We start from the raw sequence: 18,930 nt of genomic DNA on the forward strand, positions 1-18,930 counted from the left end.
CATGAGACTTACACCTGAATGCAAAAATTGAGGCTCTAGACCCTTCCAGAGCTGAGATATCGAAACTCAAAATTTGACCCGAAAAAAAAAACGACAGTGGTACCCCTTTCGGGGTTTTTTTCGGGCGAAAAATTAAGTTTCTCCAATCTTCTCAAAACTCTGGATTCTGATAGAGGGCCATGAGACTTACACCTGAGTGCAAAAATGGAGGCTGTATACCCTTCCAGAGCTGAGATATCGAAACTCAAAATTTGACTCGAAAAAAAAAAAACGACAGTGGTACCCCTTTCGTTTTTTTTTTTTCGGGCGAAAAATTAAGTTTCTCCAATCTTCTCAAAACTCTGGATTCTGATAGAGGGCCATGGGACTTACACCTGAGTGCAAAAATGGAGGCTCTAGACCCTTCCAGAGCTGAGATATCGAAACTCAAAAATTCGACCCGAAAAAAAAAACGACAGTGGTACCCCTTTCGTTTTTTGTTTTTTTGTTTTTCGGGCGAAAAATTATGTTTCTCCAATCTTCTCAAAACTCTGGATTCTGATAGAGGGCCATGAGACTTACACCTGAGTGCAAAAATGGAGGCTCTAGACCCTTCCAGAGCTGAGATATCGATATCGAAACTATCGAAAGGGGTACCACTGTCGTTTTTTTTTTTTTTTCAGGTCAAATTTTGAGTTTTGAGTTTTGAGTACCACTGAAGATTGGAGAAACTTATTTACTGTCGTTTTTTTTTTTTTTTTTTTTTGGGTCGAAATTTTGAGTTTCTCTGATCTTTTTGAAACTCTGGTTTCTGATAGAGGGCCATGAGACTTAGACCTGAGTGCAAAATTGGAAGCTCTAGACCCTTCCAGAGCTGAGATATTGAGATATTTATAATGGCATAAATGCTACGTGGGATCTCAATATCTGCACTCAAGTCTAAGTGTCATGGCCCTCTATCAGATTCCAGAGTTTTGAGATGATTGGAGCTTAAGCTTAAAAAAGTTTCTCTGATCTTCTTGAAACTCTGGATTCTGATAGAGGGCCATGAGACTTAGACCTGAGTGTCAAAATGGAGGCTCTAGACCCTTCCAGAGCTGAGATATGGACATCCCACATAGCATTTATGCCATTATAAAAAATAGTCAGTTCATGGACGGTGGAATTATGGGATGGCCCTTGGTGCTATGGACTCAGGGGCCCCAGCTTAGTGCAGTAAAACAGTTTTTATCATGAAAGAAACTTTAATGAAAATGTCCATCAAATACACTACCCAAATCCCCATTCAATAGATTGCAGGCGGGATTCTGTCCAATTGCAGCTTATTGCATGAAGGCTAGGGTTAGGGGTTATTGGACAAATAGTGGGTTCTTGGACAGTGGAATTGTGGGATGGCACTTGGTGCTATGGACTCAGGGGCCCCAGCTGAGTGCAGATACATGGTTTTCATCATGACAGGAACTTTATTTAAAATGTCCACATCAAATAAACTGTCTGAATCATCATTCAATAGATTGCAGGTGGGATTCTGTCCAATTGCAGCTTATTGCATGAAGGCTGGGGTTAGTATATTTAAAAATAGTGGGTTATTGGACAAATAGTGAGTTCGCGGATGTTACGTTCCAGCCCCCAAAAAGGGAGGGGAACCTGATAACCCTCTGCTCAGACCCACAAATGCCAGCAAAAGAGGAATGGAGTCGTGGTGCGAGAAAAGGAGACAAATTCCAAATACCGTACAAACTGTGTTTTTATTTTTGTCACGGTAATAATGTAAATGATAAACAAATTTAAGGGAGAAAGGGGAGAGCTGGACGAACCAAAGAAAAGAAATAAACAAAAATACCCCACCCCTAACCTACACTAAGTATACACATCACCTATCTGGCACACGATCAAGGCGCCCTAACCAAAATTACAGATGGTGGTCCGCCCAGGTCTAACTGGTGTTTATAGACAGAGAAGTATGCCTACGGGTGATGTATACCCCGGGGTAGCTCTAAATCTACTCCCCCAACTCCCTATAAAACAAAGAACAAGAAAAGAGAAGTTAACACAAATAATAATAATAATAATAATAATAATAATAATTCACAAACAACAAACTCAGTCCTGCTGCTCAAGTTCCAAAAGTGGAACACAAAGCTAGTGTTACTAGCTAACAAATCAGATTACAACATTATCAAAAGCTGTCAAATGTTCCAATCCTAATCTCAAAATAGACAACAATAAAGTTATCTACTAATCACAAGGTTTCCCAAAAAGGGATACCAACCACACCAACCGCAGGAACAGAGTGCAAAGCCCAGAGCAGAGAGAGAACAGATCTAAAACTAGGCTTTTTAAAGAGCCCAGCCAGCTGCAGCCACTGACGAGTAGGAGGAGTACCAAGATCCAATCAGCCGTTGGACCACCAATCAGCTGCTGGAATGGTTACAGAAGCCATCTTACCTGTAAGAAGAAAAACACAAGAACCACAAGCAATGGCAGAAAATACGTACCCAGTTCTCTGGGGACGTAACAGCGGACAGTGTAATTTTGGTACGGCGCTTGGTGCTACGAACCCCGGGGGGCCTCCTGAGTGCGGTAAAATTGTTTTTTTTTTCACGACAGGAACTTTAATTAAAATGTCTATCAAAAAAACTACCCGAATCCCCATTCAATAGATAGCCTGTGAGACCGCGTCCAATTGCAGCATATTGAATGAACTGCGGAAAAACTTTAAAAAATATAGTGGGTTATTGGACAAATTGTGAGTTTGTGGGACGGGGGCGTTGCCCGGGAGTGGTCCCGGGACATTTGATAAATATAGTGGGTTATTGGTCAAAATAGTGGGTTCGTGGGACGGGGGCGTTCCCGTGACATTTAGCAAATATAGTGGGTTATTGGAAAAATAGTGGGTTCGTGGGACGGGGGCATGGCCCGGGAGTGGGCGGGGGGTGGTCCTGTGACATGTGGCAAATATAGTGGTTTATTGGACAAATAGTGGGTTTGTGGGACGGAGGCGTGTCCAGGGACCGGTCAGTGGGCGGGGGGCTTTATCTACAGATTAAGTATAATATTAACATTTAATCATCTTGGAGAGAGTTTCATCGTTGCCGAAAGTGACGCGCTGTTTGTTTGAATGCTGAATGGACAATTACTGACAGCTGCAGCTGGAGGGAAAAGTTTACGTGATCTTGAATTAAATGACTTAAATATTAATTTCTATCTCACATTATACTATAGTATGGCTTCATATTATACCCCCCCTCCCAAACATTTTCTCATCAAATCTACACAATTCACATAGGTCACCTATTTTGGTTTCAAAACTGCGAATTTCGCCGAAAGGTGAGTGATTTTCATGTCTGCGTCTCTGTCAAGTGGAAGTTAGTCGCTGACGCGGAGCTCTCGGCATCTCGAAAACGCCATGCTGATCCTTGTTTTAGTTCTCATTTTGTCTTAAAGTCTGCATGCCATGGTCAGTAATGTTTGAACGAAACAACAGCGTGCCGCTAGCTAGACTATGCAGTTGTCCAGTCCACATCTGTCGCCATGGTTACTATGGCAGTACAAGCGAAAATCAAGGATAACACGGATATTACGTCATTGATAGGCGACAAGTGAACAGGGACGGGAACTTTTTAAAATTGTGAATTTCTATGAATTTACAAATTCTTGGAAACATTTTGGATAATAGAAGTACACAACTGGATATTTTGATACAAAATTCTTACATATTGTACCGTTAAGTCCAACAATACGAAATTAAAAGCTACTTTGGATAAACGTATTGTGTAAATCTCCTTATTCTGAAATGTTGAAACATTATATAAGGTCTTACATAAAAAAGCTAATTTTATTAACACTTTTAAAACAAGACTAAAGTACATTCATACATCGATACATCAAATATTTTGAGATTACAAATGTCAAACTGGAATGATGTTTCCCTTGTAAATCTATATATATTACATTTAGCAGCTGCATCCTAAAAATAAGCGACATACCATATGCTTGGTGGTGCAAGGGTGACTTTTATCTTTTATTACAACATGTGGATAGCTATAGTCTTTGGTATTAGTTACCTTAACCTTATTGACATGAGAATAACAATTAAATGTGCAATCTGGAATGGTCCCGAAAGCAAGACTAATGACAGACAAAAACACTATCTCAAGAGTACTGTGTTTTATGGAAAAGAGAGTCTTTTGAAAAACAAAAGTTAAAAGACAAAATCCTCTTCTCTGTGACTGTGGGTTTAGCTGTAACGCAGCAATGACGCTGACAGTCTAATCAGCCAAATTAAGAGGCAAAAGAAGCAGAGAGATGTAATTATTATTAGCATATAGCATAATTGCTGTGCTATAGGGACTCTGCAGTAACTTGAATCCCTGGAGGACGTCACAGCACTGTTGAGACTGGTGAACATGTTTGCCCAAGCTCATGGTTTCAAAGCCCACAGCACTAATTACATACTGAACAAAATCAACATTTATTACACCAAAACTGCTCACTGTAAACAGGAGACTCAGGTCTCCGGGGGGTCTTCATCAGAGCTGAGGAAATGTGGTTGGTTATGTCTGGTTCCTGGTAAGGTGCTCGAAAATCAGGCTTTACACTGTAGTCATTCTGCAGGAAAAAGAACATATTTAATTAAAAAATAAATTAAATATGTTTACAGTAAATCTTTTACATTTCTAGAGAACTTTTGAATGCCACATCATCTATAAAGCTGGCTACATGTCAATACTACGCAGCTAGTGACATGAGTAATAAACATTCCACTGCATTCTGTGGGAAATTTTAAGGAGAAGAGATCCCACTTATTCTTAGTGTCACAAAGTTATGCCATTTGATACATAAGCTGCTTAGGAGTTATGTGCTTACTGATATGAGAGAAAAAGACCTAATTGTTTTCATATGAAAATATTTTTTTTTCTGTTCTTACATAGTACGTAATGCCATTCTGCATATTCTAAATCCCTTAATCCTAAAACTACCTTAAAAACTACCTTACTAACTATTAATAAACAGTAATTAGGAGTTTATTGAGGCAAAAGTCATAGTTAATAGTTGGTTAATAGTGAGAATTGTAATAAGTGCCATCAAAAATAATTTTCTTCCTCAGTATTTTTTTGTTGTTTTACAAAACAAATATCTAAACATTTTTAAATCAAGATGTATTTAGTAGTTGATAAGCCAAATTAATTCAGTTTTATGTATTCAAATGAAGTGATTATGCTTAAAAAATAAACTTAATTAAAAAAAACCCACTGGCAGACATTTTTAGTAATCTTAATTAATTTTTTTAGAGAACAAGACCTGTCATGTCATTTTACTTCTCTGGTAATTTAATCTTGACTTAAGAATGTTTATATATTTGAGAAACAAGACAAAAATACTGAGAAAGATTTATTTTCTTCATCTTTGAAGGGTTGATAGCAGCCTTATTGTTATATATGTTATATATGTTTTTACCACAAGAAATGTGGTAAAGGCACTTCTTACAAACTCTAGTGTATCTAGTTTGTGCACTATAGCTTATACATGAAACTTGACATTGTGCACCGCAAATATTGTTGGTTGATAAATAGCTTACAGAGTTTCTCATTTGTAATCTACTTGGGGGAAAAAAACAAAGTGTACATTTCAGGATTCTGAGATCTGTTGAAACAATATGGCCTTAAATACATACAAAGCTGAATTTGTTGAAATTTAAAAAAATAATAATCCAAAAGTACATTCTTTTTGAATATTTTGAGTCGAGATTAACTTAATGTTAAACTGGAATGAACTGTTTCCCTTTTCTTTTTTACATTAGCAGCTGCATCCTCTCCAGTAAGGGGAAAGTAAACTGCAGGCACTGTGGGGCATCTGACAGAACATCATGTCAGAAGTCTCTTTCCCTTAATTGTATCAGAGTGTGCGAGTGTGTGCATGTGTGCGGCGCTAATCAAGTCATGTTCGCCACGTGTAACATCCTCAAAGGAAATGAGTCACTGGTAATGAAGACCTGTTAACATGGCAGGATGTTGCAGAAACGGAGGATCGGAGCCATTATGCAAAACTTGACTGATAGGGATGTTTCCCCCCTTTTTGTTTGTCCTTTAGAAAATAGCTTTAAAAATTGTGTTATGACTGCAGATGTTGGTCACTGTTATTTTGATGCTCACGTGTCTCACACTGCATACCGTGAGAGTGTTAGACTATAAAATATGCATTTGGGGTGCAAACTATCAATATAGATTTTAAAAACTTTATATTAGAAATGTATAGTTACATACATTCATTTAGCAAATTTTTGTCCAAAGCAACTTATTTATGGAAAAAATGGTTTAATGGGGTTCTAGAACCCGGGTTCTTGACACAATTTTAAAGAGCTCTTTATGCCAAAAACTTTCACTTAAATTTTTAAGAGGTTATTTAAAAAAATGTAGTAATTAAGTGTTTACAAGCTGTTTCATTCATAATATAAACAATGAATTAAAACTATATCCATAAAATGATGCAATGACACATACATAAATAGAACCCTATATGAGGCACTGTCTTGCAGAACCCTTTAAGGTTCTACATAATCTTCTAATCTATATTAGATATTAGGGCTGTCAAACGATTAATTGCAATTAATTAATTGATTATGTGGGTGCACTGTGTATAATTATATATATATATATATATATATATATATATATATATATATATACACATGTATGTGTATTTAAGAAAAATATATTATTTATATATAAAATATTTATGTTTATATATAATATATAAGTTATATATAAATGTATATACATTACACATTAAAAATTATTTCTTAAATATATACAAGCATGTGTGTGTGTATTTATATATATATATATATATATATATATATATATATATATATATATATATATATATATATATATACACACAGTGCACCCACATATATGGTGTAAACACACACTTTTATGTTGGGCTCCACAACAAATTTAAAGACTTTTTATATTAAAAGACTCCACAACAAATTACTCCCTAAATCAAATTTTCTTAGTCACATACTGTATATAGCCCCTTGATAAGCAAAACCGTTCTCACAAGACAAATTTTTACTTCTTTTAGTGAAATCAAGATACCAGATGAGAATGAGAAGTGCAGTCATGCAGACTAATGATTATTTTACAAGAAGATCGATCATTGGCAAGTGATATGCATGAAGTTTTTATTTACACATGTGACCAAATTGCAACAAACAGGATTTCCTCCCAGCGACTAGGCAGTTTTAGATAACCAAAGTGCTGATGCAATTTAATATTCTGATGTGATATTGAAGCTTTGAATCCAGGTAAGGTGAACTGACCTTAGAACAGCGTTTAGGGGAACTGTGCATCCGACAGAGCAAGATTCCTGTTTGCCATGTGATCGCTGTTTATTCTTCACTGAGAGAGTTGCTGATAACACAGTGTTGTTCGGGACACCTCTGATTTCCTCAGAAGGAAGCACCTGTACCCTGTGGAAAAAAAGTTTTGCCACAGCACACAGAAAATCATAACAGTATACCCACGTCATGCGCCCCCCAAAGGACTCTTGGATTTTGCTTGCACAGGCGAACGAGCTCAAGTAACTCACAGCTCCAGAGGCGAGAACAGCCGTCTGGAAAAGACCTGCAAACAGCTGCGGTTTAGAAAGTGACAGAGAAAACATTAGTGTTCTCCAACAGAGTGGTCTAGTTTGAAGGTAAACATAACACACTATAACAAACAAATATACATTAGCCTACTACATGTTGACTATAGGAGTTCCTGTATAGCTAATGAAGACATGGGTAACTGTTAAGTAGGCTATTCCAACTCTAAAATTGTTTAATAAAGCTACATTATTTACTCAAAGAAAATTCATTCATACTCAACCTCATGTCATTCCAAACTCTCTCTTCCGTTAAACACCAAAGATGAATTTCTGAATGAAAATCTTCTTTTCCATAAAAAGTGAAAGGGGACTATGAAACTCCAAAAGTGACAGTAAAGAAATTTGTATGATTTGTATGATACAAAACATTTCTAGATCTTTATTCATTAAAGAATCCTGAAAAAAAATGTGTCATGTTTTACAAAATAAAAATAAGCATCAGGCTATTTTAAACATAGATAATAGTAGTAAATGTTTCTTGAGCAGCAAATCATCTATTAGAATGATTTCTGAAAGATCATGTGACCCTGAAGACTGCTGAAAATCCAGCTATGATCACAGGAATACAGTAAATGACATTTTAACAGATTAAAACTGAAAAAAGTTATTTTACATTAATAATATTTAATTCAATTTTATTAACCTAAGACTCTTTCAAAAAAATACAAATATTTTACCTATCACATACTATATTATTTATATTTATATACAAATTTGTATACTATTATTCTAATTTTGAATTCACCTGGTGTCCCACAAAGAAAAGGAGTAAACATGGGATATAATCTCATTCCTGACATTCCTTTGATTTTGATCTTGGATGAAAAAAAAAAAATGTATATATATATATATATATATATATATATATATATATATATATATATATATACAGGCATCCAAAACTCTTTGATGCAATGCATACTGTACCTGTAGACCTTTTTTAACACCCTGTTGTGTGAAAAAATATTTTGTCATCTGAAAAGCTGATTGTGTATGTTTCGGCATGTTTCTACATGCATGCTTGCTGACTCGCTCTAAAGTAAATTTCTATTGCAATATTTACTTGGTATTGCTGAGATCTGCAGAGACCTGTCTATTGAGCCATTAACAGAAAACAGAAAAAACATCCACGTCTTAGTTCAATTGTACTTTTGAAATAGCCAAATGGTTGGGAAAAAAATGCCGTATGCACATCTGTTTTCCATGCCAAAAGTCCTGAAGTCATTTATCTGACAACTCACTTTTTTTAAACTATACTTCCTGACTTCCACTGAACTAAAGGTTCAAAAATTCCATTTAAGAGACTGTCACTTATCGGCAAAACTAACTTTAGCATTCTACATAAACAGCAAGGAGGAATAGGGTAGGGGAACTCACCCTACAGAAAAAGCACATTCCTCCTGAAAACTAGTCTGACTTGATTTTGTTGTTCTTTTATTCACATGATTATCTGTTTTTGCTTAGCTCTTTCCCTGACATGCACAATAGTGTAACAATTTCCTCAAATTACAGCTTTAATAATCAGTTCAATTACTCGGCAGAACAGATTAAATAACTCACAAGAATCACCTATTATTATTATTATTATTATTATTTAGAAAAACTTTCAGCACAAAGACAAATGCAGCACTATGTAAACTATTGCACAGAAAAAGCTTCCATTGTGAAAATACTGTGAATCACAGGAAATGTTATCAATACACTCACTGAGCGAGATGGGCATGAAGAGACTGGACCTTGAAATGGTTATGCCATATCTTCTTCATAAGTTGTTATACGTTCTGTTCTCTTCTGAAACCATATGATAGATAAATATATTCGGTATTGTTTGCTGAATAACACTAGATTCATTTATGAACTCTGGATAAGCAAAAAGTTTGGGGTCAGTAGGTTTAATAAAAAAAAATATATATATATATAATGTTATTCAGAAAGGATCAAAATGATTGAAAGTAACAAAAAATAATTTCAAAAATAATTTCATAATTTCAATAATCCTTCAACATTTATAATAATTAAGAAAATGTCTCTTGAGCAGCAAATCAGAATGATTTTTAAAGGATCATGTGGCACTGAAGACTTGAGTAATGATGCTTTACCACCACAGGAATAAATTACATTTTAAAATATATTAAATAAGAAAGGGTTATTTTAAATTGTAATATTTTACTGTATTTTGATCAAATGAATGCAGTCTGGGTGAGCATACACATCTTTAAAAAAAAAAAATCAGCAATAATATCCATGTATCTTTTAAAAAAACTACATTTACAGTTAAAATTAACAAGATGTTTATTCATATTTTACCCATTTTCATAGGTCTGAAAATCACTATTTAAAATAAAATAAAAATCCAGGTTTCCATGACTGTGGGAACGCAGATACCAATGTTTCTTTAAGACAAGCACCAGCTAGTTTTCAACTCAGTAATTTATTGCCGAGACTGGATCAAACATGGCTGGACTAACAAGCATTAGGATGAATACAGACCTTATGACAACCAAAGCCATAAGGATTAAATGCAATCAGTGTTTACCACGCTAAACAAGATTATGATCTTTGTGGTGATCACATTATCGGTGACAGCATACTGATATAAACCAGACACTTGCGACTACAAGAACATGATGTTTACTTAGTTCTAAAAGAACAAAACATTACCTATTTAGCCCACAAAGTCTTTTAATCTCATGATGTTTGTCAGAATGAACACTTTTTCTAATATCAGCGAGCGCAGCACTCTTTTAAACCCACTGAGAATTATTTTTCAGACAAAAGGACAGGGAAAACAGCTAAAGACCCCCCATCTACCCCAAGCTCATCCCTCAAGCTGGAATGAGATGAGAGCAGAGCTGAACAAAAGCAGCCTGCCAACACACTGTCATCAGATACAGACGGGGGAGTGGAGGGGGGTCTGCGTGGAGAGCCAGGTCACTACACCTCTCTCTTTCCCACAAAATCTCATGGACTACTGCACTGCAGGGTTTCATAGATAACTGAACACAAGCTCACAGTTTTCCTTGAAACAAAGTCTAAAACTGCTTTGACAAGTGAAAGTCCCCTACAATTGTTTAAAAGCGACAACAAGCATTTTGTATTTCTAGAAAAGCACCATTATAACAAAAAAAGACTTTCTCCGTTACACTCTATTCTTTTACAAGCAGTCACATAATTGGTAATCTAATCTTTTTTCCTTTTTTTTTTTACCCCCGTCTACAGAAAAATATCTGCACAATGTACTAAGGGCTAGATAAAAATGTATCAATTAGATACAAAATAAATCCATTGGCATTTCTGAGCTAACAAACACAAGGAAAATATTAAAGTTTGTTAGGTTTTACATTTTTTATTATACTGTTCAATATGGTTAAGTGTTTGGACACTTTGTGGTTGTCAAACGTTAGTACAACTACTACCCCTGTGTAAAAAAAAAATACCTTACCGAACTGGTTCTGAGAGCCTGTAAATGTCATTTGGTTTAATATTTTATCATCTTATCAAACGCAACAAGATTCACAAGTTTGTTTAAAGTGTACAAAAGTGTTTTGGGGCCACTATTAGTGTGGTACTGACCTGCAGTTCAATATCAGTCTAGCGAAAGTATGGGAATAACTGCACTGCAGATTTTTTCCAGTCTGTCACCATCCCAGCTCAGCATTACTGACATCAATGGAATGGGGGCGAAGAGTCCCAGTCGCTCTGGATTTATGAGGCAGGACTGGAATTTAGGGACGCATGTGACACACAGCAGGCAAATCCTATAAATCCCAATCCAGTTGGGCTATTTCTGTGTTTCTGATGCCTGCAAAGGGGGGTGCATCACAGATAAAGGGTCATTTCTAATCTGATAACAGATAGAGGGGCCCAAAGTCTTGTTATCTACGATGCATTCCACCCTCACCTTAGTGTTACTGAACCAAAGAATGTGGTGGTGCAAGGCTCCAAGTACTCAGGGATGAGTTAAAGGGATAGTTCACTTAAAAATACCAATGCTGGCATTTTTACTCACCATCATGTCGTTCCAAACCCGCATGACTTTCTTTCTGCCATGAAACACAAAAGGAGAAATTCTAAGATCATGCAATTATAAACAGGGACAGAAGTTTCCGTGCTTTAAAAGTGACACAAAAGCACCATGAAAGTATCATAAAAGCTCTCCATAACTGCTGTTCAGTATAAGTTTTCTAAAGCCATACAATACGTAATGCACCAAAATCTAAATTCTGGCCCATAGGAGCCAAAACCAAAAGATGGTCAATATTCAAATTCTTTATCATTGTATAAATAAAAAATAAAAATTTAGACATCACATTTTATATAATGAAGCCATATGAAATGTGTATTTAAATTACATTTGATGGTGTTATTAAATTATTAGCGTTTATAAAGATTAGTGACCATAATTTAATGGTAATATAATGTAAAAGCAATAAAGGAATACAGCATGCAAAAATAACTGTCGGCAGTTACTCAACTTTGGGTCAAATATGGACAAAGCCAGACATTGGGTTAAATTTTTTAATTACATTTTTAACCCAACGTTTGGGTTTGTCCATATTTGACCCAAAGCTTGGTTAAAACAACCCAACATTTTTAGAGTGTATGCTCTAAACAATGCTGGGATGTTTCAACCCAAATTTGGGTCAAATATGGACAAATCCAAATTTAAATTAACCCAACTTCAATTTTCACTTTCAACTGTAATTTTTTAGTGACATTTTTAACCCAACATTTTGGGTTTGTCCATATTTTACCCAAATTGGAGTTGAAACAACCCAGAATTTTTTAGAGTGTATGAATTTGTTGGACAACCTATGCTTTTTGTTCAAATCCCACATACAAAGAAGAGCTCAAATTCCAGATTTCTCACTGGAATCCAAATAAATCTCAGTTTAACCCAACATTTGGGTTTGTCCATACAGTATTTGACCCAAATTTGGGTTGAAACAACCCAGCATTTTTTAGAATGATATTGTGCATCATAATAGCTTTGTGTGAGGAACAGACTGAAACTTAAGTTATTATTCAGTAAAAAAAAAAAAAAAAGAGAGAGAGAGAGAGAGAGAGTAAATGACAGATTTTTCTTTGTTAGGCAAGCTATTTCTCAATGATAGTAAGGAAAAATTACCTAAACCTAAAATGACTTGGCAGACATTAAAGTCTGTGTGTGCAATTATTACAACATGTGACAACTTAGAATAAACATAGAAAGCCCTTTTATTGCAAAGACACATTCTAAATAAAACCAGCAACATTAATCATCCTTCAGTGTGATAATTAAGTTTATATATTTCTAAGTGATAGTAAACAATCAGAAGTAAACAACAAGAAAGTAAACAACTAAAGTGCATGTTGGTTTTGACCAACTATGGGCACATAAAAATGACAGTTAACAACTATTGTTCTTTTCCCACCCATTTATATAATACATTTACGGTCTATTTTTCTGTTTTTGCTGTTTGAGCATCTTTCTTCGTTTTAGGATCATGTCATGAAGTTTATCGAGTCCTTCTTTGAGACCATCACCGATGATGGCACAGGTGGGCTGCAGGTGCCATGGGGTAGAGGGTCCCAGTTCTTTGAGCGCCAGCATGGTCTCTATCTGGGACAGTGACAGAGCCCGTCTCAAGTCCTGCTTGTTTGCAATAATCAGCACAGGCACTCCTTGATTATCAGAGGAGCGAGCGATTTTGTAAAGCTCCGTCTTAGCCTCTTCCATCCTCTCCGAGTCCAGAGAGTCCACAACAAACATGATGCCATCCGCGCATCGTGTATAGGACTTCCAGAGTGGGCGCAGTTTCTCATGGCCGCCGACGTCCCAAAAGTGAAACGTCACTGTCCGTGAGTCCCCGACAGCTAATCGGACCTTCTCCGCATTGAAACCTTTGGTGGGGACGGTGTTGACAAACTCATTGAACTGCAGACGGTACAGCACTGTTGTTTTGCCAGCTGAGTCCAGACCCAGAATAGAGATATGAAGAGAATTACAGAACGGAAGACTGGAAAGAAAGTTGGGTTGCTCTGATATTACGTTCCCCATTTCCCTCAGGAGTGTGAGAACAACAGGAGTTTAGGATGATGTTCCATAGGTCCAAAATCCCAGTTGCACATCCAATGCGTGCCTAAAAGGTCATACATAGGCACATTGTGGTTTATAAATGGTGATTGAATGATCGAATACAATTTGGATAATGACAATTAATTATTTGTGAGGATATGTTTTAAATACTGTCCCACTTTATCTTTACATGTCAAATAAAACAAGACTTTCAGAGTTACTTTAAAAAAAAAATCTGACCCATGATCCTAAATCATAATGTTATTAGCCTTCATAGACCATATTCAACAATGGTTTCAACGTAGTTGGTCAAAACAGATCTAAATTAAGACTGGACTACCAGCTGGTAAGGGTTAAACTAACATGGTAGACCTTGCTCGAGCTGGTTAGAGCTGGTAAACCGCTTTTCGCAACTAAATAACCTGTATTAATGTTCCAAACACCAACATGACCACCTTAAAGGGATAGTTTACCCCCCAAATTTGTTTTTCATATTACTTACTCACCCGCAAATAGTTCCAAACCGTTTCTTTCTTCTGTTGAACAAAAAAAGGAGATATTTTGAAGAATGTTGGTAACCAGTCAGTTGACTAGCCATTGACTTCCATCGTAGGAAAAAAAATACTATTCAAAAATAAATAAAGAACCAAAAGTACTATCCAAGACAGCTGGAGTGAATAAAAAGTCACTCCACCTGTCGAAGTCAATGGATGCCATCAACTGACTGGTACCAACATTCTTCAAAATATCTTCTTTTTTGTTCAACAGAAGAAATAAACTCATATAAGTTTGGAACAACTTGAGGATAAGCAATGACAAAATTGAATTTTTTATGTTAACTTTATTCCTTTAGGCTAATATGACAATTCTAATGTCAACCACTTTTCATTGACTTCTGTCCCACTTTATCTGTCTGAGAAGGTTAAAAGCAGTGCCTAAATATGTTCATTAAAATTACATTAAATATTGTATTTATATATGTATAGTACATTTAGGAGAGTATAGTATCATAAACTCAAAATCTATATATAAAAATACATACCAATACTGCATTACGACAAAATATCTCGCAAATTTTACACATTACAGCCTACGTGACGTAACGTTAAAAATTTCGAGAGGGAGCATTTCATTAATGTACAAATTATATTAATGTGAACATGGGTGTGTTGTAAGATATCTCAGTACGCAATGTAATTAACTTATGACGCAATGTTTCCTAGAAACTGATAAATAGGGTGGTTCAACAATGAAAGCGAGCGCGATAAGAGAGTTCTGCTGAGCACGTCGTTTCTTTGGAAGTCAATCCACCTGTCGAATCGAAACTTTTCTCAATGCCACTAAAGTCTACGCAGACGTCGTATTTATCCATCCTAAACGGTGACTACATCCGTATATTCTGCAAATATTACCTTAATCAAAGTGACAGCAGCTCTGGAGAAAATATGTGGATGTTTAAACCGCATGAACCGCAGCTCGCGCCTGGGGCCAGTTTAAGTAAATGAATTAATCATGACGCGCAGACAAAATGAGCTTTAATATAAAAGGGTGAGTCTGTATCCATTATCTTTAGTTAAAAGTTTTAAAACTAAACTCACAGTCGCCCATTCAACTTACCGTTCAGACTTCATTCATGACGCCCTGGTAGTAGCTCTGCTCTGCGTGCTACTGACTGACGCAGCGCGCGCCTGCACTCACGCGCACACGCAGCAGCTCATTTGTTTACGTTTAAAATGATTGGTCAACGCAAATGGAGGTCATGCGCCCAAAATGAATACAGAGGAAAAATTAGAAAGCTGCAACTAGTGTTTATAGCTTCAATGTCTATAACTATAAAAACTTTTATTAAGACATTTAATAATATTCGAATATTTGATAACATTTATAATATTACATGTAAAAACAAAATTTAACACCTCGTTTGTAAAATTTGATCTTTATATTACAGTTTTTCTCAATTCCTTTGGCTCAGTTCTCAAATGTTTTTTTTATTTCCCAAAACATTAAGTTCAGATCTCTGAACAATTCGCTTCTTTTTCACATCAGATTGTAATTTCTTATTGATTTGAGCAAATTGCAATTGCTTTGGCACATGTGTGCAAAGAGTACATACAACTGTCTGCAGTTTGGACAACAAATAATTGTATATGGCTTGTTGATCAAAACTGATGACTCGATTCTCACTTACACTGTCAAACACTTCAGAACTTCTCAGACATTTTTTATTGTGTAAGCCATCACATTCAAAACGATCTATTCAATTATCATAATTAGTATACATGAATGTATATTCTAAAATATATCTGACATTGACATTGTTTGTAATGTTTGCTAAAATGGCACATGACTTCTAATTGCATTCACAATCTAATTGCAAATTACCTCTAATATGAATCAACCATTTAACCATTTAACCAATCAATATTGGGAGTATATATATATATATATATATATATATATAGAGAGAGAGAGAGAGAGAGAGAGAGAGAGAGAGAGAGAGAGTATATATATAGAGAGAGAATATATAGAATGGAGGACATTAGCAACCCTGAACTGCACCAACATACTCATGGAAGAGCAATTGGAAGGCACGTAAGAATACGTGGTGGTGGTAGAGAAAGAAATAATCGAGGAAGAGGTGGAAATAGAAGAGTCAGAGTCTCTGATGAAATCAGAGCCACACTTGTGGATCATGTCATAAATCTGACCATTGCAGGGGATGGGTGCGGCATTCAAGGAGTTTTTTTTCCACGGTGTGTGGCAATGGTAACATCAGATGTGATGTTGATGAAAATCTTTGGCCTGACCAACGTGAGCGACAAGATGTCCACCAAGAATAATTTTTTTTTTTTTTCATGAATGTTATTTGTTGTTTGTGTATTTGTGGTAATACACAAATATGAAATGTAAAGTGAAATCGTGTTACTCTTGTCAGTTACTTTACATGTACAGTAAATACACTTATATTGTGTACACATGAAGTACAAAAATAAACACTGTAAAAATACAAATGTTCATAGAATATTTTTTTTTTCTACATACTATTGACTTTTCTCAACAAATATGAGATTTGTTTACAGTAAACCCTTAATTTTCATGGTTGACTGTTGTGGTGAAAAAACAACTAAACATTTTGACCAGTGTGGCTCACACAATGACAAAAATACTTTAGATTTTGGTGGCCTTGGCCAAATTATTGACAAAATAACTAGGTTTTGAAGCATGAATTAAATGTTTTGGGTGAGTAACTACATTTTGCAGACATGCTATAAAGTTTTGAAGTTCCTGCAAACAGTTGTGACATTTGCACTCACAGTTTAGAGAATGTTAAGACTGTTTCGAAAAATGTGCCAAAGCAATTGAGAAAAACTGTAATGCAGTGCTTACATTTATTTTGTTTGTGCAATATAAAAAAAATCTGTTTTGCCTGTTTGCTTGTTTGTACAGTTTATCAAAAAAATAAATAAACAGAAAGTGTGTAATAAACATTACTGTAATAACATGAGTGAATAAACAGACAAAACAGCAACCTTCTTTTTTTTTCTCTTGAAACAGATTCATTTCCTCCATGAGTTGGTCAACGTTTCTTCAATTCGGTCCATTAAGGCACTATATACACCTCTTCTGCATCGATATCTCTGTAATACAGAGAGTAAAATGTTTCCAAGTTCATAAATCTGTTAATTGGTTAAAGATATGGGTGTTTTCTACATGCTCACTGTATAAGATGCAGATTTTGGAGGCCATGGCATCTTTGGTAGTATGAGGCTTGGGTCCCATTTAAGCTCTGCTGGTTTGAAAGTGTCCATTTTGTCTCTGTGCGAAGGGTTCAGGTCAGGATGGCTGTCAGTGACTGTTGAGACATTGAAAGAAAATGCAAAGCTTATCAGTAACATGCTGGGTCACTGGGTGGTTTTAAAGACCTTTGTTCTATACAATGTTTTTTATTAGATGAGTAAGATTGCTTGTACAAACACAAAGGCAATAAACACCATTTTTACCAACCCAATGTTCAGTGTTGGGAAAAAAAGAAAAAAAAAACGTTTTCAATCATAAAGTCTTAAAAAATAATAATACACCTGCTTTTAGGCATTGAGACTTTAAGAACAAGCAGTTTGGATCCTTTATAGAAGTCACCATGTCTGGCATTCCCTCAGCACACTGCAATTGGATAAGGAGTGTTTACAGTAAATGTATTATAAAGACTGTCATCTAGTGTTGATACAGTGCAGTGCAGATAATGTTGGCAATAATCTTTTGTAAAAACTTACAGGTCTGAAGTTGTGAGGTTTTGGATCTTTGTAAGGCCCGACAGGATTCGTCCCTGCTCTCACAAACAGCAGTTTTGTCTCTAGTGAGTCTGGTGGTTTGTAGAATGTGAGAAATGATTGTTCTTTGTGTTGAGATAATGTCGAAGTACCATCCTTAATCTTTTCCAAAACAAAAGATTTTTGATCCACACTATCATTTGATTTAACCAGGTGAATGTTTTTGCTCTTGATCCGTGGCAAGCCCACGGATCTGTAGAGTTTCGGGGTAAAGTCCGGAGCTTTCACGTTCCATGGATCAAGGGGAACTGGGTGTGGCGGGATGAGTCCACAACTCCGGCTTGAGATCAAGTTTTGACTCACAGAAAAGAGCAGCTTTCTTCTGAGGTCAACAACAGACGTGGTAGTATCCAAAGGCTCAGGAAGATTCATTGTGAATCAGCCACATCCTAATGTTCAGAGCAATGATCTGAGAACTTGTACTTTATGATGAATATAATGGTTACTCTTTTCAATGCACCAACAATTTCATGAATTTCATTGAATCTTATCAGATAAATGCCAGTATATATGCAAAACCATGAGCAAGATGATGACTTGAGTGATAGAAATGTAATTATACTGTATAAAAAAAGCTGTAATAATAATAATGTTAATAAGACATTAAATAATGGATAAACAAACATAAATGCAATAGTAAATAGATAGATAGATAGATAGATAGATAGATAGATAGATAGATAGATAGATAGATAGATAGATAGATAGATAGATAGATAGATAGATAGATAGATAGATAGATAGATAGATAGATAGATAGATAGATAGATAGATAGATAGATAGATAGATAGATAGATAGATAGATAGATAGATAGATTCTTAAAATCAAGGTCAACTTACTTACAGCAGAGTGGCTGTCATTCAAACATGACTAAGTAGACAGTGAAGAGTTCGAATCAAAAAATTAA

At 35.6% G+C, this 18,930-nt stretch overlaps 2 protein-coding genes and 1 long non-coding RNA gene across 5 annotated transcripts; all 3 read right to left on the reverse strand.

Annotated features, from left to right (window-relative positions):
* Window positions 1-1,649: 1,649 nt before the first annotated feature.
* On the reverse strand, window positions 1,650-7,921 carry LOC148973339 (uncharacterized). 2 transcript variants are annotated; one of them, XR_016146837.1, is made up of 3 exons: window positions 7,576-7,921; window positions 7,307-7,456; window positions 1,650-4,590 (listed from the first exon to the last, which is right to left on the reverse strand). It is a non-coding gene; the product is annotated as an uncharacterized LOC148973339 (long non-coding RNA). The 2 variants fall into 2 exon arrangements; XR_016146836.1 differs by having other exon boundaries at window positions 1,650-2,427; window positions 4,476-4,590; window positions 7,307-7,921.
* A 4,913-nt stretch (window positions 7,922-12,834) lies between these two features.
* On the reverse strand, window positions 12,835-15,418 carry arl4aa (ARF like GTPase 4Aa). Of its 2 annotated transcripts, none has more exons than XM_039670955.2 (2): window positions 15,311-15,418; window positions 12,835-13,757 (listed from the first exon to the last, which is right to left on the reverse strand). In XM_039670955.2, the coding sequence occupies exon 2, from the start codon at window positions 13,673-13,675 to the stop codon at window positions 13,067-13,069; it is 609 nt and encodes a 202-aa protein (XP_039526889.1). In that variant the 5' UTR covers window positions 13,676-13,757; window positions 15,311-15,418; the 3' UTR covers window positions 12,835-13,066. The 2 variants fall into 2 exon arrangements, with proteins under 2 accessions (XP_039526889.1, XP_088977222.1); XM_089121096.1 differs by lacking the exon at window positions 15,311-15,418 and adding an exon at window positions 15,106-15,251.
* Window positions 15,419-17,071: 1,653 nt separating this feature from the next.
* c16h7orf78 (chromosome 16 C7orf78 homolog) lies at window positions 17,072-18,930 on the reverse strand. The gene is made up of 5 exons (XM_039670953.2): window positions 18,867-18,930; window positions 17,965-18,410; window positions 17,773-17,854; window positions 17,413-17,546; window positions 17,072-17,331 (listed from the first exon to the last, which is right to left on the reverse strand). The coding sequence occupies exons 2-5, from the start codon at window positions 18,391-18,393 to the stop codon at window positions 17,251-17,253; spliced, it is 726 nt and encodes a 241-aa protein (XP_039526887.2). The 5' UTR covers window positions 18,394-18,410; window positions 18,867-18,930; the 3' UTR covers window positions 17,072-17,250.

This window comes from Pimephales promelas, chromosome 16, assembly GCF_988280905.1.
Source record: "Pimephales promelas chromosome 16, fPimPro1.hap1.1, whole genome shotgun sequence".
NCBI lineage: Eukaryota > Metazoa > Chordata > Actinopteri > Cypriniformes > Leuciscidae > Pimephales > Pimephales promelas.

Excerpts from the sequence above, each read along its gene's own strand:
- c16h7orf78 (XM_039670953.2), bottom strand. The coding sequence starts at position 18,393 with ATGAATCTTCCTGAGCCTTTGGATACTACCACGTCTGTTGTTGACCTC. Across the intron at positions 17,855-17,964 it reads AACCTCACAACTTCAGACCT|TGTGCTGAGGGAATGCCAGA; the intron begins GTAAGTTTTTAC and ends ATCCAATTGCAG. Across the intron at positions 17,332-17,412 it reads CAAAATCTGCATCTTATACA|AGATATCGATGCAGAAGAGG; the intron begins GTGAGCATGTAG and ends TCTGTATTACAG.
- arl4aa (XM_039670955.2), bottom strand. The coding sequence starts at position 13,675 with ATGGGGAACGTAATATCAGAGCAACCCAACTTTCTTTCCAGTCTTCCG.